This window comes from Plectropomus leopardus, chromosome 13 (assembly GCF_026936395.1).
Source record: "Plectropomus leopardus strain MGB_pleo_1.0 chromosome 13, ASM2693639v1, whole genome shotgun sequence".
In the NCBI taxonomy this organism is placed as follows: Eukaryota; Metazoa; Chordata; class Actinopteri; order Perciformes; family Serranidae; genus Plectropomus; species Plectropomus leopardus.
This window is the reverse complement of record NC_142188.1, coordinates 506,274-533,465: the sequence shown is the minus strand read 5'-3', so window position 1 is coordinate 533,465 and position 27,192 is coordinate 506,274. Positions and strand designations below refer to the sequence as shown.

General features: G+C 34.0%; 1 protein-coding gene and 1 long non-coding RNA gene across 3 annotated transcripts in view; one reads left to right on the top strand and one right to left on the bottom strand.

Moving 5' to 3' along the window:
- Positions 1–791: 791 nt before the first annotated feature.
- mea1 (male-enhanced antigen 1) overlaps positions 792–27,192 on the top strand; it is a 51,392-nt gene continuing 24,991 nt past the window's right edge. Inside the window, exons 1-3 of one of the 2 annotated variants that reach the window (XM_088086941.1) lie at positions 792–915; positions 2,327–2,676; positions 3,267–3,375. In XM_088086941.1, the coding sequence (XP_087943067.1) occupies positions 2,341–2,676; positions 3,267–3,375 (445 nt within the window). In that variant the 5' untranslated portion in view covers positions 792–915; positions 2,327–2,340. Of the gene's footprint in view, positions 916–2,321; positions 2,677–3,266; positions 3,376–27,192 lie in introns of both variants that reach the window. The other variant, XM_088086942.1, reaches the window with a different exon arrangement.
- Positions 4,925–6,939, bottom strand: LOC148187589 (uncharacterized). The gene is made up of 2 exons (XR_015778569.1): positions 6,784–6,939; positions 4,925–5,547 (listed from the first exon to the last, which is right to left on the bottom strand). It is a non-coding gene; the product is annotated as an uncharacterized LOC148187589 (long non-coding RNA).

Here is a 27,192-nt window from a genome sequence, read left to right as displayed (position 1 = left end):
GGAGACCTGGCTGAGACAGGCGATGAGAACACAAAACTGCAGGGAGACACAGAGAGACAAAATACAATTCACAATCACTAAATCTGCATTAAAAGAGAAGTTTGTGGGAGCTGGTTTTACATCCACATCCTACAGAATCTGCCTCAAAGTCTTTTATTCTAGATTTAAAAACATTTAATGTGTGTGTGCACGCTGTGGTAAACAGCGACCGTGTTCTTCAGTGGGGATGGGTATCCTTCATTTTTATTGATATCGATGCATTTATCAAGACTCCTTAACAATCGTTATAGAACAGAGTCCTTATAGATACTACTTTTCTATTATTTGGCGGACAACAAGGCGACTTAAAAAAAAGAATCTTTTTAAAATTTTCAATACTTAAACAGAAATATTAACTTTGAAAAATCTTGGCCTCAGTAGTTTTACTGATGTGTTATGATGATAATGATTGGATGTTAATCAGGTTTAAATCCATCTCTGCTGAGAAAACAAACATCTCTCTCAAACGCCGCTACTATTCAACTTTCTTGCCAATTTTATTTTTCTTGATTTCACATTTAAACATATCATGATGACGTTTTGCGGACCAGTGATCGGATTTTAATGAAGTGACGTGACTATTAATAAAGTTCAGTATTTTAAAAAAATGATTTTTTTGTCAGGCGTGCCGTCACTTCAGTGAAGTTGCTTTCACGTTGGTTATTGAAAAGACGCCCATTCAGCCGTTCGGAATGATCGTCTGTCAAAGTTCCAACCGTAAACTAACTTCACTGTCACTGCTGCGTGATGACGTACCCAGAAGCGTCCCGAACAGACAGCAGCTGCAGCTTACAGGCTAGCAGCGGCTAACTCCGAGCAGACAGACAGACAGGTGTACTGACAGACTGACAGGTGCGCTGACAGACTGACAGACAGGTAAGACACTCGACACTTCGCCTGAGGAGGGTTAATTCTCCTTCCGGTCACAAAATAACGACAAAGAGAAGCAGAAAGAGAGCGAAATAACCGGACAGTAGCTGTTAGCTGTTAGCTTCGTTAGCTGTCAGCCGCTCCAGCTGTTTGAGCATCTTCACTCACCTGCGGACAGGTGATCAGATCAGCCCGCGGACTGTCCGCCTCCGTCAGCCGCAGCTCCGTGTGTTCACACACAGGCTGTGTTTCATGTTAGTGTGTGTTAGCATGTGTTAGCATGTGTTAGCTCAGTGCTACTGATCACATCTAACAAACAAAAACACACTACAGCGTTTATTATCTGATTTATTCAGCTTTATTATCTGATTTATTCAGCTTTATTATCTGATTTATTCAGCTTTACAGCGTTTATTATCTGATTTATTCAGCTTTACAGCGTTTATTATCTGATTTATTCAGCTTTACAGCGTTTATTATCTGATTTATTCAGCTTTACAGCCTCTACAGTCTTTTTTTGTTTTTTTTTTAAACTTTTTTCCAGAGAACATGCCTTCTAAATCTGTGGTGTGTTTTCTTTAAAAATCCAACCAAAATGTAGATACACACACACACACACACACACACACACACACAAATCAACAAGGTGTTTTCTTGAAAAATGTGTTAAAGGAAAATCAATCAGGACATTTCCTTCAAAAAATAATTTCATAATTTCCTCAAAAAATCGCCCCAAAAAAAGAAATTTGAAGAAAAACATCACTAAAATGTTTCAGAATGTTTTCTTTATAAATTGCCAAAAAATGTCAAAGATGAAGAGGCTTTGAGCCGGTAACAGCGTGAATGGTCCCGGAGGACAGGGCGTCCCCGATACAGTGTGGACCGGACAGACGGCTTTGTGTCTCAGGAGCGCTGAGACGTCGGCGTGTTTCTGGATGTCGTCGATATTTGACTCTGAACCTGAACTGAGTTTAGTGTCCCCGAGCCTGTGGACGCACGTCCTGCGTACAGCCATCGGTGCAGCCTGAGGGGTCAAAGGTCGTAGATTTCGGATGATAATCTGGATTGCTGAAATCGAGTGTTGAGAAGCGTCATGGTTAAACTGTTGGACTGATTGTCCTCACAGTTTGTCTCGAAGTGTCTGTCCTTCTCTGAGCCCGTTGAGGACGCTCCTTTCAGGCAGGAAACTTTCACCTGTTACCAAAACTGTGAAACTTTATTTAAACGTGTTTCTGCCGTCAGACTTTGATGGACTTTGAGTTACATCAACAACAGGAAGTTAGCATTCGCTGTTTGGCTCTGAGACGGCGGGACAGTCCCACCAGACTCAACGTGTCCAGTATCCATGTCTATTAACACATCTATGACCCTGTGTGTGTGTGTGTGTGTGTGTGTGTGTGTGTGTGTGTCAGAGCAGGTGTATGTCTGTGGATGGAAGTCTCAGCGATGGGACCTGAGAGAGTCTTGCCGAACTCTGAAGACGAGCTGGGGGAGGACGAGCGTCCAGCTGACGGAGCTCTGCTGCCGGTGTGGAGCGTGGGGGAGGGAGGAGGCGAGGAGCAGGAGGAGATGGGGGAGGAGGGAGGAGAGATGGAGCTGGATGGAGAGGAGGAGGAAGAGGAGGAGGAGGAGGAGGCGAACAGCGGAGGATATTATTACCAGCCTCTGAACCAGGAGCCCGACGGGCAGCCGGGGGAGGACGGGGAGGAGCGGGGAGACGGCCCCTCCCATGGCGAGCAGCTGCAGCAGGTGCAGCACAGGATACAGGTGAGTTCTGCCCGGTAACAGCTGACTCACCACTTCACACCTGAGCTGAGTCATGTGACCTCAAAGAGGAGGACAGACTCCTCAGAGGCTGACTCTGAGTCTCACCTGTCTGTCTGTCTGTCTGTCTGTCTGTCACACCTGTCTGTCTGTCTGTCTGTCACACCTGTCTGTCTGTCTGTCTCAACTGTCTGTCTGTCTGTCTGTCACACCTGTCTGTCTGTCACACCTGTCTGTCTGTCTGTCTCAACTGTCTGTCTGTCTGTCTGTCACACCTGTCTGTCTGTCACACCTGTCTGTCTGTCTGTCTGTCTGTCACACCTGTCTGTCTGTCACACCTGTCTGTCTGTCTGTCACACCTGTCTGTCTGTCTGTCTGTCACACCTGTCTGTCTGTCTGTCACACCTGTCTGTCTGTCACACCTGTCTGTCTGTCTGTCACACCTGTCTGTCTGTCACACCTGTCTGTCTGTCTGTCACACCTGTCTGTCAGTTTCACCTGTCTGTCTGTCTGTCACACCTGTCTGTCTGTCTCTCACACCTGTCTGTCAGTCTCACCTGTCTGTCTGTTACACCTGTCTGTGTTTCCTGCAGGTGATGGGTCTACACCTCCCTGATGCGCCTCCTGCAGACAGTGATGAGGAGGAGGACCCTGAGGGGGCGGCGGCCCTGAGGAGCCGAGCCTCCATTCCCATGGATGCAGGTAAGAGAGAGTACTTTTTACCTCACTGGAGTTCAGTCTGAGGTACTTTTACCTCACTGGAGTTCATTCTGAGGTACTTTTACCTCACTGGAGTTCAGTCTGAGGTACTTTTACCTCACTGGAGTTCAGTCTCAGGTACTTTTACCTCACTGAAGTTCAGTCTGAGGTACTTTTACCTCACTGGAGTTCAGTCTGAGGTACTTTTACTGCACTAGAATTCAGCCGGAGTTGCAGAATTGTAATCACAAAATTGAGAAAGAATCAAATATGCATAAAAATAGTTTATTTCATAACAAAGTCATACTGTGGTATATTTTTTTTTCAAAAAAAGTTATAATATAAGATGTCGAAAGAAAATCATAGTATGGTATTTATATATTTTCTAAAAAAAAGCTAACTAAACTAACGGAACAAGTCAGTGTATTTATTGTAGTGTATTTATGTTTGGGTTTTTTTCGGTCGTTTTATCAAAATGCAATTTTATGCTGTTTTTGCGACTTTCTTTGCCATGGCATGTCTCGGCACGCTACTTAAGGTGGATTCCAAGTGTTTTTAAGACATTTTAAATTTTGACATTTTTCACCCAAAAGGCAATACTATAGTATGACTTTTTCACCCGTTTTTTTCAGTATGCAATTTTATGCTGTTTTTGATAGTTTGTGCAAAATATTTTGCCATGGCATGTCTCGGCACGCTATTTAAGGTGGTTTCCAAGTGTTTTTAAGACATTTTAAATTTCGACATTTTTCACCACAAAGGCAATACTATAGTATGACTTTTTTTTCGGTCATTGTTTTCAGTATGCAATTTTATGCTGTTTTTGATAGTTTATGCAAAATATTTTGCCATGGCATGTCTCGGCACGCTATTTAAGGTGGATTCCAAGTGTTTTTAAGACATTTTAAATTTCGACATTTTTTACCAAAAAGGCAATACTATAGTATGGCTTTTTTTCGGTCATTGTTTTCAGTATGCAAGTTTATGCTGTTTTTGATAGTTTATGCAAAATATTTTGCCATGGCATGTCTCGGCACGCTATTTAAGGTGGATTCCAAGTGTTTTTAAGACATTTTAAATTTTGACATTTTTCACCAAAAAGGCAATACTATAGTATGACTTTTTCGCCCGTTTTTTTCAACATGCAATTTTATGCTGTTTTTGATAGTTTATGCAAAATATTTTGCGATGGCATGTCTCGGCACGCTATTTAAGGTGGATTCCAAGTGTTTTTAAGACATTTTAAATTTCGACATTTTTCACCAAAAAGGCAATACTATAGTATGACTTTTTTTTTCGGTCATTGTTTTCAGTATGCAATTTTATACTGTTTATGCAAAATATTTTGCGATGGCATTTCTCGGCACGCTATTTAAGGTGGATTCCTAGTGTTTTTAAGACATTTTAAATTTTGACATTTTTCACCAAAAAGGCAATACTATAGTATGACTTTTTTGCCCGTTTTTTTCAACATGCAATTTTGGTTTTTTTTGGTCGTTTTTGCAACACAGTGTTCGAGAAACTTTTTTTAAGGACAACACTGAGCCAACAGTTGTCTTTCTGATAGTTTTTATTCAGGCATTTGCAAACGGTTACCTGCTCTCACTAGAATGACACGAAAGGAGGTCCAACAGCAGAGTAGATGCAGGAATAAAATTCAGTGCATGATCTTGAACATGTTACACTTTTTCTTTGAATCAGGACAAAGACAAACAATGACATAGTTTATCACACAGTATACATCATCACGCACAGTACAGAGAGAACAAGGATTTACACCAAAAGGTCAACACACAGTGGTTCATCACAAGACACGAACAATGTGATCAAACACAGAGTGCTACTCATAATGAGAAAGAGAGAGATGATGATGAGAAATGGGAGCTCCAATAACAATAAATTGTGATGGCATGTCTCGGCACACTATTTAAGGTGGATTCCAAGTGTTTTTAAGACATTTTAAATTTCGACATTTTTCACCACAAAGGCAATACTATAGTATGACTTTTTTTTCGGTCATTGTTTTCAGTATGCAATTTTATGCTGTTTTTGATAGTTTATGCAAAATATTTTGCGATGGCATGTCTCAGCACACCATTTAAGGTGGATTCCAAGTGTTTTTAAGACATTTTAAATTTCGACATTTTTCGCCAAAAAGGCAATACTATAGTATGACTTTTTCGGTCATTGTTTTCAGTATGCAATTTTATGCTGTTTTTGATAGTTTATGCGAAATATTTTGCGATGGCATGTCTCGGCACGCTATTTAAGGTGGATTCCAAGTGTTTTTAAGACATTTTAAATTTTGACATGTTTCACCAAAAAGGCAATACTATAGTATGACTTTTTTTTCGGTCATTTTTTTCAACATGCAATTTTGTTTTTTTTTGGTCGTTTTTGCAACACAGTGTTCGAGAAACTTTTTTTAAGGACAACACTGAGCCAACAGTTGTCTTTCTGATAGTTTTTATTCAGGCATTTGCAAACGGTTACCTGCTCTCACTAGAATGACACGAAAGGAGGTCCAACAGCAGAGTAGATGCAGGAATAAAATTCAGTGCATGATCTTGAACATGTTACACTTTTTCTTTGAATCAGGACAAAGACAAACAATGACATAGTTTATCACACAGTATACATCATCACGCACAGTACAGAGAGAACAAGGATTTACACCAAAAGGTCAACACACAGTGGTTCATCACAAGACACGAACAATGTGATCAAACACAGAGTGCTACTCATAATGAGAAAGAGAGAGATGATGATGAGAAATGGGAGCTCCAATAACAATAAATTGTGATGGCATGTCTCGGCACACTATTTAAGGTGGATTCCAAGTGTTTTTAAGACATTTTAAATTTTGACATTTTTCACCAAAAAGGCAATACTATAGTATGACTTTTTCGCCCGTTTTTTCAACATGCAATTTTATGCTGTTTTTGATAGTTTATGCAAAATATTTTGCGATGGCATGTCTCGGCACGCTATTTAAGGTGGATTCCAAGTGTTTTTAAGACATTTTAAATTTTGACATTTTTCACCACAAAGGCAATACTATAGTATGACTTTTTTTTCGGTCATTGTTTTCAGTATGCAATTTTATGCTGTTTTTGATAGTTTATGCAAAATATTTTGCGATGGCATGTCTCAGCACACCATTTAAGGTGGATTCCAAGTGTTTTTAAGACATTTTAAATTTTGACATTTTTCACCAAAAAGGCAATACTATAGTATGACTTTTTTTTCGGTCATTGTTTTGAGTATGCAATTTTATGGTGTTTTTGATAGTTTATGCAAAATATTTTGCGATGGCATGTCTCGGCACGCTATTTAAGGTGGATTCCAAGTGTTTTTAAGACATTTTAAATTTCGACATTTTTTACCAAAAAGGCAATACTATAGTATGACTTTTTTTTTCGGTCATTGTTTTCAGTATGCAATTTTATGGTGTTTTTGATAGTTTATGCAAAATATTTTGCGATGGCATGTCTCGGCACGCTATTTAAGGTGGATTCCAAGTGTTTTTAAGACATTTTAAATTTTGACATTTTTCACCACAAAGGCAATACTATAGTATGACTTTTTCGCCCGTTTTTTTCAACATGCAATTTTATGGTGTTTTTGATAGTTTATGCAAAATATTTTGCGATGGCATGTCTCGGCACGCTATTTAAGGTGGATTCCAAGTGTTTTTAAGACATTTTAAATTTTGACATTTTTCACCACAAAGGCAATACTATAGTATGACTTTTTTTTCGGTCATTGTTTTCAGTATGCAATTTTATGCTGTTTTTGATAGTTTATGCAAAATATTTTGCGATGGCATGTCTCGGCACGCTATTTAAGGTGGATTCCAAGTGTTTTTAAGACATTTTAAATTTCGACATTTTTTACCAAAAAGGCAATACTATAGTATGACTTTTTTTCGGCCATTGTTTTCAGTATGCAATTTTATGCTGTTTTTGATAGTTTATGCAAAATATTTTGCGATGGCATGTCTCGGCACGCTATTTAAGGTGGTTTCCAAGTGTTTTTAAGACATTTTAAATTTTGACATTTTTCACCAAAAAGGCAATACTATAGTATGACTTTTTCGCCCGTTTTTTCAACATGCAATTTTATGCTGTTTTTGATAGTTTATGCAAAATATTTTGCGATGGCATGTCTCGGCACGCTATTTAAGGTGGATTCCAAGTGTTTTTAAGACATTTTAAATTTTGACATTTTTCACCACAAAGGCAATACTATAGTATGACTTTTTTTTCGGTCATTGTTTTCAGTATGCAATTTTATGCTGTTTTTGATAGTTTATGCAAAATATTTTGCGATGGCATGTCTCAGCACACCATTTAAGGTGGATTCCAAGTGTTTTTAAGACATTTTAAATTTTGACATTTTTCACCAAAAAGGCAATACTATAGTATGACTTTTTTTTCGGTCATTGTTTTGAGTATGCAATTTTATGGTGTTTTTGATAGTTTATGCAAAATATTTTGCGATGGCATGTCTCGGCACGCTATTTAAGGTGGATTCCAAGTGTTTTTAAGACATTTTAAATTTCGACATTTTTTACCAAAAAGGCAATACTATAGTATGACTTTTTTTTTCGGTCATTGTTTTCAGTATGCAATTTTATGCTGTTTTTGATAGTTTATGCGAAATATTTTGCGATGGCATGTCTCGGCACGCTATTTAAGGTGGATTCCAAGTGTTTTTAAGACATTTTAAATTTTGACATTTTTCACCAAAAAGGCAATACTATAGTATGACTTTTTTTTCGGTCATTGTTTTCAGTATGCAATTTTATGCTGTTTTTGATAGTTTATGCAAAATATTTTGCGATGGCATGTCTCGGCACGCTATTTAAGGTGGATTCCAAGTGTTTTTAAGACATTTTAAATTTTGACATTTTTCACCACAAAGGCAATACTATAGTATGACTTTTTTTTCGGTCATTGTTTTCAGTATGCAATTTTATGCTGTTTTTGATAGTTTATGCAAAATATTTTGCGATGGCATGTCTCAGCACACCATTTAAGGTGGATTCCAAGTGTTTTTAAGACATTTTAAATTTTGACATTTTTCACCAAAAAGGCAATACTATAGTATGGCTTTTTTTCGGTCATTGTTTTCAGTATGCAAGTTTATGCTGTTTTTGATAGTTTATGCAAAATATTTTGCGATGGCATGTCTCGGCACGCTATTTAAGGTGGATTCCAAGTGTTTTTAAGACATTTTAAATTTCGACATTTTTCACCAAAAAGGCAATACTATAGTATGACTTTTTCGCCCGTTTTTTTCAACATTCAATTTTATGGTGTTTTTGATAGTTTATGCAAAATATTTTGCGATGGCATGTCTCGGCACGCTATTTAAGGTGGTTTCCAAGTGTTTTTAAGACATTTTAAATTTTGACATTTTTCACCAAAAAGGCAATACTATAGTATGACTTTTTCGCCCGTTTTTTTCAACATGCAATTTTATGGTGTTCTTGATAGTTTATGCAAAATATTTTGCGATGGCATGTCTCGGCACGCTATTTAAGGTGGTTTCCAAGTGTTTTTAAGACATTTTAAATTTTGACATTTTTCACCAAAAAGGCAATACTATAGTATGGCTTTTTCGCCCGTTTTTTTCAACATGCAATTTTATGCTGTTTTTGATAGTTTATGCAAAATATTTTGCCATGGCATGTCTCGGCATGCTATTTAAGGTGGATTCCAAGTGTTTTTAAGACATTTTAAATTTTGACATTTTTCACCACAAAGGCAATACTATAGTATGACTTTTTTTTCGGTCATTGTTTTGAGTATGCAATTTTATGCTGTTTTTGATAGTTTATGCGAAATATTTTGCGATGGCATGTCTCGGCACGCTATTTAAGGTGGATTCCAAGTGTTTTTAAGACATTTTAAATTTTGACATGTTTCACCAAAAAGGAAATAATATAGTATGACTTTTTTTCGGTCATTGTTTTCAGTATGCAATTTTATGCTGTTTTTGATAGTTTATGCAAAATATTTTGCGATGGCATGTCTCGGCACGCTATTTAAGGTGGATTCCAAGTGTTTTTAAGACATTTTAAATTTTGACATTTTTCACCACAAAGGCAATACTATAGTATGACTTTTTTTTCGGTCATTGTTTTCAGTATGCAATTTTATGCTGTTTTTGATAGTTTATGCAAAATATTTTGCGATGGCATGTCTCGGCACGCTATTTAAGGTGGATTCCAAGTGTTTTTAAGACATTTTAAATTTCGACATTTTTTACCAAAAAGGCAATACTATAGTATGACTTTTTTCGGTCATTGTTTTCAGTATGCAATTTTATGCTGTTTTTGATAGTTTATGCAAAATATTTTGCCATGGCATGTCTCGGCACGCTATTTAAGGTGGTTTCCAAGTGTTTTTAAGACATTTTAAATTTTGACATTTTTCACCACCAAGGCAATACTATAGTATGACTTTTTTTTTGGTCATTGTTTTCAGTATGTAATTTTATGCTGTTTTTGATAGTTTATGCAAAATATTTTGCCATGGCATGTCTCGCACGCTATTTAAGGTGGATTCCAAGTGTTTTTAAGACATTTTAAATTTCGACATTTTTACCAAAAAGGCAATACTATAGTGTGACTTTTTTTCAGTCATTGTTTTCAGTATGCAATTTTATGCTGTTTTTGATAGTTTATGCAAAATATTTTGCGATGGCATGTCTCGGCACGCTATTTAAGGTGGATTCCAAGTGTTTTTAAGACATTTTAAATTTTGACATGTTTCACCAAAAAGGCAATACTATAGTATGACTTTTTTTTCGGTCATTGTTTTCAGTATGCAATTTTATGCTGTTTTTGATAGTTTATGCAAAATATTTTGCGATGGCATGTCTCGGCACGCTATTTAAGGTGGATTCCAAGTGTTTTTAAGACATTTTAAATTTCGACATTTTTCACCAAAAAGGCAATACTATAGTATGACTTTTTCGCCCGTTTTTTTCAACATGCAATTTTATGGTGTTTTTGATAGTTTATGCAAAATATTTTGCGATGGCATGTCTCGGCACGCTATTTAAGGTGGATTCCAAGTGTTTTTAAGACATTTTAAATTTCGACATTTTTTACCAAAAAGGCAATACTATAGTATGACTTTTTTCGGTCATTGTTTTCAGTATGCAATTTTATGGTGTTTTTGATAGTTTATGCAAAATATTTTGCGATGGCATGTCTCGGCACGCTATTTAAGGTGGTTTCCAAGTGTTTTTAAGACATTTTAAATTTTGACATTTTTCACCACAAAGGCAATACTATAGTATGACTTTTTTTTTTGGTCATTGTTTTCAGTATGTAATTTTATGCTGTTTTTGATAGTTTATGCAAAATATTTTGCCATGGCATGTCTCGGCACGCTATTTAAGGTGGATTCCAAGTGTTTTTAAGACATTTTAAATTTTGACATTTTTCACCACAAAGGCAATACTATAGTATGACTTTTTTTTCGGTCATTGTTTTCAGTATGCAATTTTATGCTGTTTTTGATAGTTTATGCAAAATATTTTGCGATGGCATGTCTCGGCACGCTATTTAAGGTGGATTCCAAGTGTTTTTAAGACATTTTAAATTTTGACATGTTTCACCAAAAAGGAAATAATATAGTATGACTTTTTTTTCGGTCATTGTTTTCAGTATGCAATTTTATGCTGTTTTTGATAGTTTATGCAAAATATTTTGCGATGGCATGTCTCGGCACGCTATTTAAGGTGGATTCCAAGTGTTTTTAAGACATTTTAAATTTTGACATTTTTCACCACAAAGGCAATACTATAGTATGACTTTTTTTTCGGTCATTGTTTTCAGTATGCAATTTTATGCTGTTTTTGATAGTTTATGCAAAATATTTTGCGATGGCATGTCTCGGCACGCTATTTAAGGTGGATTCCAAGTGTTTTTAAGACATTTTAAATTTCGACATTTTTTACCAAAAAGGCAATACTATAGTATGACTTTTTTCGGTCATTGTTTTCAGTATGCAATTTTATGCTGTTTTTGATAGTTTATGCAAAATATTTTGCCATGGCATGTCTCGGCACGCTATTTAAGGTGGTTTCCAAGTGTTTTTAAGACATTTTAAATTTTGACATTTTTCACCACCAAGGCAATACTATAGTATGACTTTTTTTTTGGTCATTGTTTTCAGTATGTAATTTTATGCTGTTTTTGATAGTTTATGCAAAATATTTTGCCATGGCATGTCTCGGCACGCTATTTAAGGTGGATTCCAAGTGTTTTTAAGACATTTTAAATTTCGACATTTTTTACCAAAAAGGCAATACTATAGTGTGACTTTTTTTCAGTCATTGTTTTCAGTATGCAATTTTATGCTGTTTTTGATAGTTTATGCAAAATATTTTGCGATGGCATGTCTCGACACGCTATTTAAGGTGGATTCCAAGTGTTTTTAAGACATTTTAAATTTTGACATGTTTCACCAAAAGGCAATACTATAGTATGACTTTTTTTCGGTCATTGTTTTCAGTATGCAATTTTATGCTGTTTTTGATAGTTTGTGAAAATTATTTTGCGATGGCATGTCTCGCACGCTATTTAAGGTGGATTCAAGTGTTTTTAAGACATTTTAAATTTCGACATTTTTCACCAAAAGGCAATACTATAGTATGACTTTTTAGCCCGCTTTTTCAATATGCAATTTTATGGTGTTTTTGATAGTTTATGCAAAATATTTTGCGATGGCATGTCTCGGCACGCTATTTAAGGTGGATTCCAAGTGTTTTTAAGACATTTTAAATTTCGACATTTTTTACCAAAAAGGCAATACTATAGTATGACTTTTTTCGGTCATTGTTTTCAGTATGCAATTTTATGGTGTTTTTGATAGTTTATGCAAAATATTTTGCCATGGCATGTCTCGGCACGCTATTTAAGGTGGTTTCCAAGTGTTTTTAAGACATTTTAAATTTTGACATTTTTCACCACAAAGGCAATACTATAGTATGACTTTTTTTTTTGGTCATTGTTTTCAGTATGTAATTTTATGCTGTTTTTGATAGTTTATGCAAAATATTTTGCCATGGCATGTCTCGGCACGCTATTTAAGGTGGATTCCAAGTGTTTTTAAGACATTTTAAATTTTGACATTTTTCACCACAAAGGCAATACTATAGTATGACTTTTTTTGATCATTGTTTTCAGTATGCAATTTTATGCTGTTTTTGATAGTTTATGCAAAATATTTTGCGATGGCATGTCTCGCACGCTATTTAAGGTGGATTCCAAGTGTTTTTAAGACATTTTAAATTTCGACATTTTTACCAAAAAGGCAATACTATAGTATGACTTTTTTCGGTCATTGTTTTCAGTATGCAATTTTATGCTGTTTTTGATAGTTTATGCAAAATATTTTGCCATGGCATGTCTCGGCACGCTATTTAAGGTGGTTTCCAAGTGTTTTTAAGACATTTTAAATTTTGACATTTTTCACCACAAAGGCAATACTATAGTATGACTTTTTTTTTTGGTCATTGTTTTCAGTATGTAATTTTATGCTGTTTTTGATAGTTTATGCAAAATATTTTGCCATGGCATGTCTCGGCACGCTATTTAAGGTGGATTCCAAGTGTTTTTAAGACATTTTAAATTTCGACATTTTTTACCAAAAAGGCAATACTATAGTGTGACTTTTTTTCAGTCATTGTTTTCAGTATGCAATTTTATGCTGTTTTTGATAGTTTATGCAAAATATTTTGCGATGGCATGTCTCGGCACGCTATTTAAGGTGGATTCCAAGTGACTTTAGGACATTTTAAATTTTGACATGTTTCACCAAAAGGCAATACTATAGTATGACTTTTTTTCGGTCATTGTTTTCAGTATGCAATTTTATGCTGTTTTGATAGTTTATGCAAAATATTTTGCGATGGCATGTCTCGCACGCTATTTAAGGTGGATTCAAGTGTTTTAAGACATTTTAAATTTCGACATTTTTCACCAAAAAGGCAATACTATAGTATGACTTTTTCGCCCGTTTTTTTCAACATGCAATTTTATGGTGTTTTTGATAGTTTATGCAAAATATTTTGCGATGGCATGTCTCGGCACGCTATTTAAGGTGGTTTCCAAGTGTTTTTAAGACATTTTAAATTTTGACATTTTTCACCAAAAAGGCAATACTATAGTATGACTTTTTCGCCCGTTTTTTTCAACATGCAATTTTATGGTGTTTTTGATAGTTTATGCAAAATATTTTGCGATGGCATGTCTCGGCACGCTATTTAAAATTGGATTCCAAGTGTTTTTAAGACATTTTAAATTTTGACATGTTTCACCAAAAAGGAAATAATATAGTATGACTTTTTTTTCGGTCATTGTTTTCAGTATGCAATTTTATGCTGTTTTTGATAGTTTATGCAAAATATTTTGCGATGGCATGTCTCGCACGCTATTTAAAATTGGATTCAAGTGTTTTTAAGACATTTTAAATTTTGACATTTTTCACCACAAAGGCAATACTATAGTATGACTTTTTCGGTCATTGTTTTGAGTATGCAATTTTATGGTGTTTTTGATAGTTTATGCAAAATATTTTGCGATGGCATGTCTTGGCACGCTATTTAAGGTGGATTCCAAGTGTTTTTAAGACATTTTAAATTTTGACATTTTTCACCAAAAGGCAATACTATAGTATGACTTTTTAGCCGTTTTTCAACATGCAATTTTATGGTGTTTTTGATAGTTTATGCAAAATATTTTGCGATGGCATGTCTCGGCACGCTATTTAAGGTGGATTCCAAGTGTTTTTAAGACATTTTAAATTTCGACATTTTTCACCACAAAGGCAATACTATAGTATGACTTTTTCGCCCGTTTTTTCAACATGCAATTTTATGCTGTTTTTGATAGTTTATGCAAAATATTTTGCGATGGCATGTCTCGGCACACCATTTAAGGTGGATTCCAAGTGTTTTTAAGACATTTTAAATTTTGACATTTTTCACCACAAAGGCAATACTATAGTATGACTTTTTCGCCCGCTTTTTTTCAACATGCAATTTTATGGTGTTTTTGATAGTTTATGCAAAATATTTTGCGATGGCATGTCTCGGCACGCTATTTAAGGTGGATTCCAAGTGTTTTTAAGACATTTTAAATTTTGACATTTTTTAACAAAAAGGCAATACTATAGTATGGCTTTTTTTCGGTCATTGTTTTCAGTATGCAATTTTATGCTGTTTTTGATAGTTTATGCAAAATATTTTGCGATGGCATGTCTCGCACGCTATTTAAGGTTGGATTCCTAGTGTTTTTAAGACATTTTAAATTTTGACATTTTTCACCAAAAAGGCAATACTATAGTATGACTTTTTAGCCTGCTTTTTTTCAACATGCAATTTTATGGTGTTTTTGATAGTTTATGCAAAATATTTTGCGATGGCATGTCTCGGCACGCTATTTAAGGTGGATTCCAAGTGTTTTTAAGACATTTTAAACTTCGACATTTTTTACCAAAAAGGCAATACTATAGTATGGCTTTTTTTCGGTCATTGTTTTCAGTATGCAATTTTATGCTGTTTTTGATAGTTTATGCAAAATATTTTGCGATGGCATGTCTCGGCACGCTATTTAAGGTGGTTTCCAAGTGTTTTTAAGACATTTTAAATTTTGACATTTTTCACCAAAAAGGCAATACTATAGTATGACTTTTTCGCCCGTTTTTTCAACATGCAATTTTATGGTGTTTTGATAGTTTATGCAAAATATTTTGCGATGGCATGTCTCGCACGCTATTTAAGGTGGATTCCAAGTGTTTTAAGACATTTTAAATTTCGACATTTTTTACCAAAAGGCAATACTATAGTATGGCTTTTTTTCGTCATTGTTTTCAGTATGCAATTTTATGCTGTTTTGATAGTTTATGCAAAATATTTTGCGATGGCATGTCTCGCACGCTATTTAAGGTGGATTCCAAGTGTTTTTAAGACATTTTAAATTTCGACATTTTTACCAAAAAGGCAATACTATAGTATGGCTTTTTTTGATCATTGTTTTCAGTATGCAATTTTATGCTGTTTTTGATAGTTTATGCAAAATATTTTGCGATGGCATGTCTCGGCACGCTATTTAAGGTGGATTCCAAGTGTTTTTAAGACATTTTAAATTTTGACATTTTTCACCAAAAAGGCAATACTATAGTATGACTTTTTCGCCCGTTTTTTTCAACATGCAATTTTATGGTGTTTTTGATAGTTTATGCAAAATATTTTGCGATGGCATGTCTCGGCACGCTATTTAAGGTGGATTCCAAGTGTTTTTAAGACATTTTAAATTTCGACATGTTTCACCAAAAAGGCAATACTATAGTATGGCTTTTTTTCGGTCATTGTTTTCAGTATGCAATTTTATGCTGTTTTTGATAGTTTATGCAAAATATTTTGCGATGGCATGTCTCGGCACGCTATTTAAGGTGGTTTCCAAGTGTTTTTAAGACATTTTAAATTTTGACATTTTTCACCAAAAAGGCAATACTATAGTATGACTTTTTTATTCGGTCATTGTTTTCAGTATGCAATTTTATGCTGTTTTTGATAGTTTATGCAAAATATTTTGCGATGGCATGTCTCGGCACGCTATTTAAGGTGGATTCAAGTGTTTTAAGACATTTTAAATTTTGACATTTTTCACCACAAAGGCAATACTATAGTATGACTTTTTCGCCCGTTTTTTCAACATGCAATTTTATGCTGTTTTTGATAGTTTATGCAAAATATTTTGCGATGGCATGTCTCGGCACACCATTTAAGGTGGATTCCAAGTGTTTTTAAGACATTTTAAATTTTGACATTTTTCACCACAAAGGCAATACTATAGTATGACTTTTTCGCCCGTTTTTTTCAACATGCAATTTTATGGTGTTTTTGATAGTTTATGCAAAATATTTTGCGATGGCATGTCTCGGCACGCTATTTAAGGTGGATTCCAAGTGTTTTTAAGACATTTTAAATTTCGACATTTTTTAACAAAAAGGCAATACTATAGTATGGCTTTTTTTCGGTCATTGTTTTGAGTATGCAATTTTATGCTGTTTTTGATAGTTTATGCAAAATATTTTGCCATGGCATGTCTCGGCACGCTATTTAAGGTGGATTCCAAGTGTTTTTAAGACATTTTAAATTTCGACATTTTTCACCACAAAGGCAATACTATAGTATGAGTTTTTCGGTCATTTTTTTCAACATGCAATTTTGTTTTTTTTTGGTCGTTTTTGCAACACAGTGTTCGAGAAACTTTTTTTAAGGACAACACTGAGCCAACAGTTGTCTTTCTGATAGTTTTTATTCAGGCATTTGCAAACGGTTACCTGCTCTCACTAGAATGACACGAAAGGAGGTCCAACAGCAGAGTAGATGCAGGAATAAAATTCAGTGCATGATCTTGAACATGTTACACTTTTTCTTTGAATCAGGACAAAGACAAACAATGACATAGTTTATCACACAGTATACATCATCACGCACAGTACAGAGAGAACAAGGATTTACACCAAAAGGTCAACACACAGTGGTTCATCACAAGACACGAACAATGTGATCAAACACAGAGTGCTACTCATAATGAGAAAGAGAGAGATGATGATGAGAAATGGGAGCTCCAATAACAATAAATTGTGATGGCATGTCTCGGCACACTATTTAAGGTGGATTCCAAGTGTTTTTAAGACATTTTAAATTTCGACATTTTTCGCCAAAAAGGCAATACTATAGTATGACTTTTTTTTCGGTCATTGTTTTCAGTATGCAATTTTATGCTGTTTTTGATAGTTTATGCAAAATATTTTGTGATGGCATGTCTCGGCACGCTATTTAAGGTGGATTCCAAGTGTTTTTAAGACATTTTAAATTTTGACATTTTTCACCACAAAGGCAATACTATAGTATGACTTTTTCGGTCATTGTTTTCAGTATGCAATTTTATGCTGTTTTTGATAGTTTATGCGAAATATTTTGCGATGGCATGTCTCGGCACGCTATTTAAGGTGGATTCCAAGTGTTTTTAAGACATTTTAAATTTCGACATGTTTCACCAAAAAGGCAATACTATAGTATGGCTTTTTTTCGGTCATTGTTTTCAGTATGCAATTTTATGCTGTTTTTGATAGTTTATGCAAAATATTTTGCGATGGCATGTCTCGGCACGCTATTTAAGGTGGTTTCCAAGTGTTTTTAAGACATTTTAAATTTTGACATTTTTCACCAAAAAGGCAATACTATAGTATGACTTTTTCGCCCGTTTTTTTCAACATGCAATTTTATGGTGTTTTTGATAGTTTATGCAAAATATTTTGCGATGGCATGTCTCGGCACGCTATTTAAGGTGGATTCCAAGTGTTTTTAAGACATTTTAAATTTCGACATTTTTACCAAAAGGCAATACTATAGTATGGCTTTTTTCGTCATTGTTTTCAGTATGCAATTTTATGCTGTTTTGATAGTTTATGCAAAACATTTTGCGATGGCATGTCTCGCACGCTATTTAAGGTGGTTTCCAAGTGTTTTAAGACATTTTAAATTTTGACATTTTTCACCAAAAGGCAATACTATAGTATGACTTTTAGCCCGTTTTTCAACATGCAATTTTATGGTGTTTTTGATAGTTTATGCAAAATATTTTGCGATGGCATGTCTCGGCACGCTATTTAAGGTGGATTCCAAGTGTTTTTAAGACATTTTAAATTTCGACATTTTTTACCAAAAAGGCAATACTATAGTATGGCTTTTTTTCGGTCATTGTTTTCAGTATGCAATTTTATGCTGTTTTTGATAGTTTATGCAAAATATTTTGCGATGGCATGTCTCGCACGCTATTTAAGGTGGTTTCTAAGTGTTTTTAAGACATTTTAAATTTTGACATTTTTCACCAAAAAGGCAATACTATAGTATGACTTTTTCGGTCATTGTTTTCAGTATGCAATTTTATGCTGTTTTTGATAGTTTATGCAAAATATTTTGCGATGGCATGTCTCGGCACGCTATTTAAGGTGGATTCCTAGTGTTTTTAAGACATTTTAAATTTTGACATTTTTCACCAAAAAGGCAATACTATAGTATGACTTTTTCGCCCGTTTTTTCAACATGCAATTTTATGCTGTTTTTGATAGTTTATGCAAAATATTTTGCGATGGCATGTCTCGGCACACCATTTAAGGTGGATTCCAAGTGTTTTTAAGACATTTTAAATTTTGACATTTTTCACCAAAAAGGCAATACTATAGTATGACTTTTTCGCCCGTTTTTTTCAACATGCAATTTTATGGTGTTTTTGATAGTTTATGCAAAATATTTTGCGATGGCATGTCTCGGCACGCTATTTAAGGTGGATTCCAAGTGTTTTTAAGACATTTTAAATTTCGACATTTTTTAACAAAAAGGCAATACTATAGTATGGCTTTTTTTCGGTCATTGTTTTGAGTATGCAATTTTATGCTGTTTTGATAGTTTATGCAAAATATTTTGCCATGGCATGTCTCGCACGCTATTTAAGGTGGATTCCAAGTGTTTTTAAGACATTTTAAATTTCGACATTTTTCACCACAAAAGGCAATACTATAGTATGACTTTTTTGATCATTGTTTTCAGTATGCAATTTTATGCTGTTTTTGATAGTTTATGCAAAATATTTTGCCATGGCATGTCTCGGCACGCTATTTAAGGTGGATTCCAAGTGTTTTTAAGACATTTTAAATTTCAACATTTTTCACCAAAAAGGCAATACTATAGTATGAGTTTTTCGGTCATTTTTTTCAACATGCAATTTTGTTTTTTTTTGGTCGTTTTTGCAACACAGTGTTCGAGAAACTTTTTTTAAGGACAACACTGAGCCAACAGTTGTCTTTCTGATAGTTTTTATTCAGGCATTTGCAAACGGTTACCTGCTCTCACTAGAATGACACGAAAGGAGGTCCAACAGCAGAGTAGATGCAGGAATAAAATTCAGTGCATGATCTTGAACATGTTACACTTTTTCTTTGAATCAGGACAAAGACAAACAATGACATAGTTTATCACACAGTATACATCATCACGCACAGTACAGAGAGAACAAGGATTTACACCAAAAGGTCAACACACAGTGGTTCATCACAAGACACGAACAATGTGATCAAACACAGAGTGCTACTCATAATGAGAAAGAGAGATGATGATGAGAAATGGGAGCTCCAATAACAATAAATTGTGATGGCATGTCTCGGCACACTATTTAAGGTGGATTCCAAGTGTTTTTAAGACATTTTAAATTTCGACATTTTTCGCCAAAAAGGCAATACTATAGTATGACTTTTTTTTCGGTCATTGTTTTCAGTATGCAATTTTATGCTGTTTTTGATAGTTTATGCAAAATATTTTGCGATGGCATGTCTCAGCACACCATTTAAGGTGGATTCCAAGTGTTTTTAAGACATTTTAAATTTCGACATTTTTCGCCAAAAAGGCAATACTATAGTATGACTTTTTTTTCGGTCATTGTTTTCAGTATGCAATTTTATGCTGTTTTTGATAGTTTATGCAAAATATTTTGTGATGGCATGTCTCGGCACGCTATTTAAGGTGGATTCCAAGTGTTTTTAAGACATTTTAAATTTTGACATTTTTCACCACAAAGGCAATACTATAGTATGACTTTTTCGGTCATTGTTTTCAGTATGCAATTTTATGCTGTTTTTGATAGTTTATGCGAAATATTTTGCGATGGCATGTCTCGGCACGCTATTTAAGGTGGATTCCAAGTGTTTTTAAGACATTTTAAATTTTGACATGTTTCACCAAAAAGGCAATACTATAGTATGACTTTTTTTTCGGTCATTGTTTTCAGTATGCAATTTTATGGTGTTTTTGATAGTTTATGCAAAATATTTTGTGATGGCATGTCTCGGCACGCTATTTAAGGTGGATTCCAAGTGTTTTTAAGACATTTTAAATTTCGACATTTTTTACCAAAAAGGCAATACTATAGTATGACTTTTTCGGTCATTGTTTTGAGTATGCAATTTTATGCTGTTTTTGATAGTTTATGCAAAATATTTTGCGATGACATGTCTCGGCACGCTATTTAAGGTGGATTCCAAGTGTTTTTAAGACATTTTAAATTTTGACATTTTTCACCAAAAAGGCAATACTATAGTATGACTTTTTCGCCCGTTTTTTTCAACATGCAATTTTATGGTGTTTTTGATAGTTTATGCAAAATATTTTGCCATGGCATGTCTCGGCACGCTATTTAAGGTGGATTCCAAGTGTTTTTAAGACATTTTAAATTTTGACATTTTTCACCACAAAGGCAATACTATAGTATGACTTTTTTTTTCGGTCATTGTTTTCAGTATGCAATTTTATGCTGTTTTTGATAGTTTATGCGAAATATTTTGCGATGGCATGTCTCGGCACGCTATTTAAGGTGGATTCCAAGTGTTTTTAAGACATTTTAAATTTTGACATTTTTCACCACAAAGGCAATACTATAGTATGACTTTTTCGGTCATTGTTTTGAGTATGCAATTTTATGGTGTTTTTGATAGTTTATGCGAAATATTTTGCGATGGCATGTCTCGGCACGCTATTTAAGGTGGATTCCAAGTGTTTTTAAGACATTTTAAATTTTGACATTTTTCACCAAAAGGCAATACTATAGTATGACTTTTTCGCTCGTTTTTTTCAATATGCAATTTTATGGTGTTTTTGATAGTTTATGCAAAATATTTTGCCGTGGCATGTCTCGGCACGCTATTTAAGGTGGATTCCAAGTGTTTTAAAGACATTTTAAATTTTGACATTTTTCACCAAAAAGGCAATACTATAGTATGACTTTTTTTTCGGTCATTGTTTTCAGTATGCAATTTTATGCTGTTTTTGATAGTTTATGCAAAATATTTTGCGATGGCATGTCTCGGCACGCTATTTAAGGTGGATTCCAAGTGTTTTTAAGACATTTTAAATTTTGACATTTTTCACCACAAAGGCAATACTATAGTATGACTTTTTCGGTCATTGTTTTCAGTATGCAATTTTATGCTGTTTTTGATAGTTTATGCAAAATATTTTGCGATGGCATGTCTCGGCACGCTATTTAAGGTGGATTCCAAGTGTTTTAAGACATTTTAAATTTTGACATTTTTCACCACAAAGGCAATACTATAGTATGACTTTTTTCGGTCATTTTTTCAACATGCAATTTTATGGTGTTTTGATAGTTTATGCAAAATATTTTGCGATGGCATGTCTCGCACGCTATTTAAGGTGGATTCCAAGTGTTTTTAAGACATTTTAAATTTTGACATTTTTCACCAAAAGGCAATACTATAGTATGACTTTTTTCGTCGTTTTCAACATGCAATTTTATGGTGTTTTTGATAGTTTATGCAAAATATTTTGCGATGGCATGTCTCGGCACGCTATTTAAGGTGGATTCCAAGTGTTTTTAAGACATTTTAAATTTCGACATTTTTTACCAAAAAGGCAATACTATAGTATGACTTTTTTTCGGTCATTGTTTTCAGTATGCAATTTTATGCTGTTTTTGATAGTTTATGCAAAATATTTTGCCATGGCATGTCTCGGCACACCATTTAAGGTGGATTCAAGTGTTTTAAGACATTTTAAATTTTGACATTTTTCACCAAAAAGGCAATACTATAGTATGACTTTTTTTTTCGTTTTTCAACATGCAATTTTATGGTGTTTTTGATAGTTTATGCAAAATATTTTGCGATGGCATGTCTCGGCACGCTATTTAAGGTGGATTCCAAGTGTTTTAAGACATTTTAAATTTTGACATTTTTCACCAAAAGGCAATACTATAGTATGACTTTTTTTCGGTCATTGTTTTCAGTATGCAATTTTATGCTGTTTTTGATAGTTTATGCAAAATATTTTGCGATGGCATGTCTCGCACGCTATTTAAGGTGGATTCCAAGTGTTTTTAAGACATTTTAAATTTTGACATTTTTCACCAAAAGGCAATACTATAGTATGACTTTTTTTCGGTCATTGTTTTCAGTATGCAATTTTATGGTGTTTTTGATAGTTTATGCAAAATATTTTGCGATGGCATGTCTCGGCACGCTATTTAAGGTGGATTCCAAGTGTTTTTAAGACATTTTAAATTTTGACATTTTTCACCAAAAAGGCAATACTATAGTATGACTTTTTTTTCGGTCATTGTTTTCAGTATGCAATTTTATGCTGTTTTTGATAGTTTATGCAAAATATTTTGCGATGGCATGTCTCGCACGCTATTTAAGGTGGATTCCAAGTGTTTTAAGACATTTTAAATTTTGACATTTTTCACCACAAAGGCAATACTATAGTATGACTTTTTCGCCCGTTTTTTTCAACATGCAATTTTATGGTGTTTTTGATAGTTTATGCAAAATATTTTGCGATGGCATGTCTCGCACGCTATTTAAGGTGGATTCCAAGTGTTTTTAAGACATTTTAAATTTTGACATTTTTCACCACAAAGGCAATACTATAGTATGACCTTATTTTCGTCATTGTTTTCAGTATGCAATTTTATGCTGTTTTTGATAGTTTATGCAAAATATTTTGCGATGGCATGTCTCGCACGCTATTTAAGGTGGATTCAAGTGTTTTTAAGACATTTTAAATTTTGACATTTTTCACCAAAAGGCAATACTATAGTATGACTTTTTTTGTCATTGTTTTCAACATGCAATTTTATGCTGTTTTTGATAGTTTATGCAAAATATTTTGCGATGGCATGTCTCGGCACGCTATTTAAGGTGGATTCCAAGTGTTTTTAAGACATTTTAAATTTTGACATTTTTCACCAAAAAGGCAATACTATAGTATGACTTTTTCGGTCATTGTTTTCAGTATGCAATTTTATGCTGTTTTTGATAGTTTATGCAAAATATTTTGCGATGGCATGTCTCGCACGCTATTTAAGGTTGGATTCCAAGTGTTTTTAAGACATTTTAAATTTTGACATTTTTCACCAAAAAGGCAATACTATAGTATGACTTTTTCGGTCATTGTTTTCAGTATGCAATTTTATGCTGTTTTTGATAGTTTATGCAAAATATTTTGCGATGGCATGTCTCGGCACGCTATTTAAGGTGGATTCCAAGTGTTTTTAAGACATTTTAAATTTTGACATTTTTCACCAAAAAGGCAATACTATAGTATGACTTTTTCGGTCTTTGTTTTGAGTATGCAACTTTATGCTGTTTTTGATAGTTTATGCAAAATATTTTGCCATGGCATGTCTCGGCACGCTATTTAAGGTGGATTCCAAGTGTTTTTAAGACATTTTAAATTTTGACATTTTTCACCAAAAAGGCAATACTATAGTATGACTTTTTTCGCTCATTGTTTTCAGTATGCAATTTTATGCTGTTTTTGATAGTTTATGCAAAATATTTTGCGATGGCATGTCTCGGCACGCTATTTAAGGTGGATTCCAAGTGTTTTTAAGACATTTTAAATTTTGACATTTTTCACCAAAAAAGGCAATACTATAGTATGACTTTTTAGCCGTTTTTCAACATGCAATTTTATGGTGTTTTTGATAGTTTATGCAAAATATTTTGCGATGGCATGTCTCGCACGCTATTTAAGGTGGATTCCAAGTGTTTTTAAGACATTTTAAATTTTGACATTTTTCACCAAAAGGCAATACTATAGTATGACTTTTTTCGTTTTTTTTCAACATGCAATTTTATGGTGTTTTTGATAGTTTATGCAAAATATTTTGCGATGGCATGTCTCGGCACGCTATTTAAGGTGGATTCCAAGTGTTTTTAAGACATTTTAAATTTTGACATTTTTCACCAAAAAGGCAATACTATAGTATGACTTTTTCGCCCGTTTTTTTCAACATGCAATTTTATGCTGTTTTTGATAGTTTATGCAAAATATTTTGCGATGGCATGTCTCGGCACGCTATTTAAGGTGGATTCCAAGTGTTTTTAAGACATTTTAAATTTGACATTTTCACCAAAAGGCAATACTATAGTATGACTTTTTCGGTCATTGTTTTCAGTATGCAATTTTATGCTGTTTTTGATAGTTTATGCGAAATATTTTGCGATGGCATGTCTCGGCACGCTATTTAAGGTGGATTCCAAGTGTTTTTAAGACATTTTAAATTTTGACATTTTCACCAAAAGGCAATACTATAGTATGACTTTTTCGCCCGTTTTTTCAACATGCAATTTTATGGTGTTTTTGATAGTTTATGCAAAATATTTTGCGATGGCATGTCTCGCACGCTATTTAAGGTGGATTCAAGTGTTTTTAAGACATTTTAAATTTTGACATTTTTCACCAAAAGGCAATACTATAGTATGACTTTTTTTCGGTCATTGTTTTCAGTATGCAATTTTATGCTGTTTTTGATAGTTTATGCAAAATATTTTGCGATGGCATGTCTCGGCACGCTATTTAAGGTGGATTCAAGTGTTTTAAGACATTTTAAATTTTGACATTTTTCACCAAAAAGGCAATACTATAGTATGACTTTTTTTCGGTCATTGTTTTCAGTATGCAATTTTATGCTGTTTTTGATAGTTTATGCAAAATATTTTGCGATGGCATGTCTCGCACGCTATTTAAGGTGGATTCCAAGTGTTTTAAGACATTTTAAATTTTGACATTTTTCACCAAAAGGCAATACTATAGTATGACTTTTTCGCTCATTTTTTTCAGCATGCAATTTTATGGTGTTTTTGATAGTTTATGCAAAATATTTTGCGATGGCATGTCTCGGCACGCTATTTAAGGTGGATTCCAAGTGTTTTTAAGACATTTTAAATTTTGACATTTTCACCAAAAAGGCAATACTATAGTATGACTTTTTTCGTCATTGTTTTCAGTATGCAATTTTATGGTGTTTTTGATAGTTTATGCAAAATATTTTGCGATGGCATGTCTCGCACGCTATTTAAGGTGGTTTCCAAGTGTTTTAAGACATTTTAAATTTTGACATTTTTCACCAAAAGGCAATACTATAGTATGGCTTTTTTTCGGTCATTGTTTTCAGTATGCAATTTTATGCTGTTTTTGATAGTTTATGCAAAATATTTTGCGATGGCATGTCTCGGCACGCTATTTAAGGTGGTTTCCAAGTGTTTTTAAGACATTTTAAATTTTGACATGTTTCACCAAAAAGGCAATACTATAGTATGACTTTTTTATTCGGTCATTGTTTTCAGTATGCAATTTTATGCTGTTTTTGATAGTTTATGCAAAATATTTTGCGATGGCATGTCTCGGCACGCTATTTAAGGTGGATTCCAAGTGTTTTTAAGACATTTTAAATTTTGACATTTTTCACCACAAAGGCAATACTATAGTATGACTTTTTCGCCCGTTTTTTCAACATGCAATTTTATGCTGTTTTTGATAGTTTATGCAAAATATTTTGCGATGGCATGTCTCGCACGCTATTTAAGGTGGATTCCAAGTGTTTTAAGACATTTTAAATTTTGACATTTTTCACCACAAAGGCAATACTATAGTATGACTTTTTTCGCCTGCTTTTTTCAACATGCAATTTTATGGTGTTTTTGATAGTTTATGCAAAATATTTTGCGATGGCATGTCTCGGCACGCTATTTAAGGTGGATTCCAAGTGTTTTTAAGACATTTTAAATTTCGACATTTTTTAACAAAAAGGCAATACTATAGTATGGCTTTTTTTCGGTCATTGTTTTGAGTATGCAATTTTATGCTGTTTTTGATAGTTTATGCAAAATATTTTGCCCTGGCATGTCTCGGCACGCTATTTAAGGTGGATTCCAAGTGTTTTTAAGACATTTTAAATTTCGACATTTTTCACCACAAAGGCAATACTATAGTATGAGTTTTTCGGTCATTTTTTTCAACATGCAATTTTGTTTTTTTTTGGTCGTTTTTGCAACACAGTGTTCGAGAAACTTTTTTTAAGGACAACACTGAGCCAACAGTTGTCTTTCTGATAGTTTTTATTCAGGCATTTGCAAACGGTTACCTGCTCTCACTAGAATGACACGAAAGGAGGTCCAACAGCAGAGTAGATGCAGGAATAAAATTCAGTGCATGATCTTGAACATGTTACACTTTTTCTTTGAATCAGGACAAAGACAAACAATGACATAGTTTATCACACAGTATACATCATCACGCACAGTACAGAGAGAACAAGGATTTACCAAAAGGTCAACACACAGTGGTTCATCACAAGACACTAACAATGTGATCAAACACAGATTGCTACTCATAATGAGAAAGAGAGAGATGATGATGAGAAATGGGAGCTCCAATAACAATAAATTGTGATGGCATGTCTCGGCACACTATTTAAGGTGGATTCCAAGTGTTTTTAAGACATTTTAAATTTCGACATTTTTCGCCAAAAAGGCAATACTATAGTATGACTTTTTTTTCGGTCATTGTTTTCAGTATGCAATTTTATGCTGTTTTTGATAGTTTATGCAAAATATTTTGTGATGGCATGTCTCGGCACGCTATTTAAGGTGGATTCCAAGTGTTTTTAAGACATTTTAAATTTTGACATTTTTCACCACAAAGGCAATACTATAGTATGACTTTTTCGGTCATTGTTTTCAGTATGCAATTTTATGCTGTTTTTGATAGTTTATGCGAAATATTTTGCGATGGCATGTCTCGGCACGCTATTTAAGGTGGATTCCAAGTGTTTTTAAGACATTTTAAATTTCGACATGTTTCACCAAAAAGGCAATACTATAGTATGGCTTTTTTTCGGTCATTGTTTTCAGTATGCAATTTTATGCT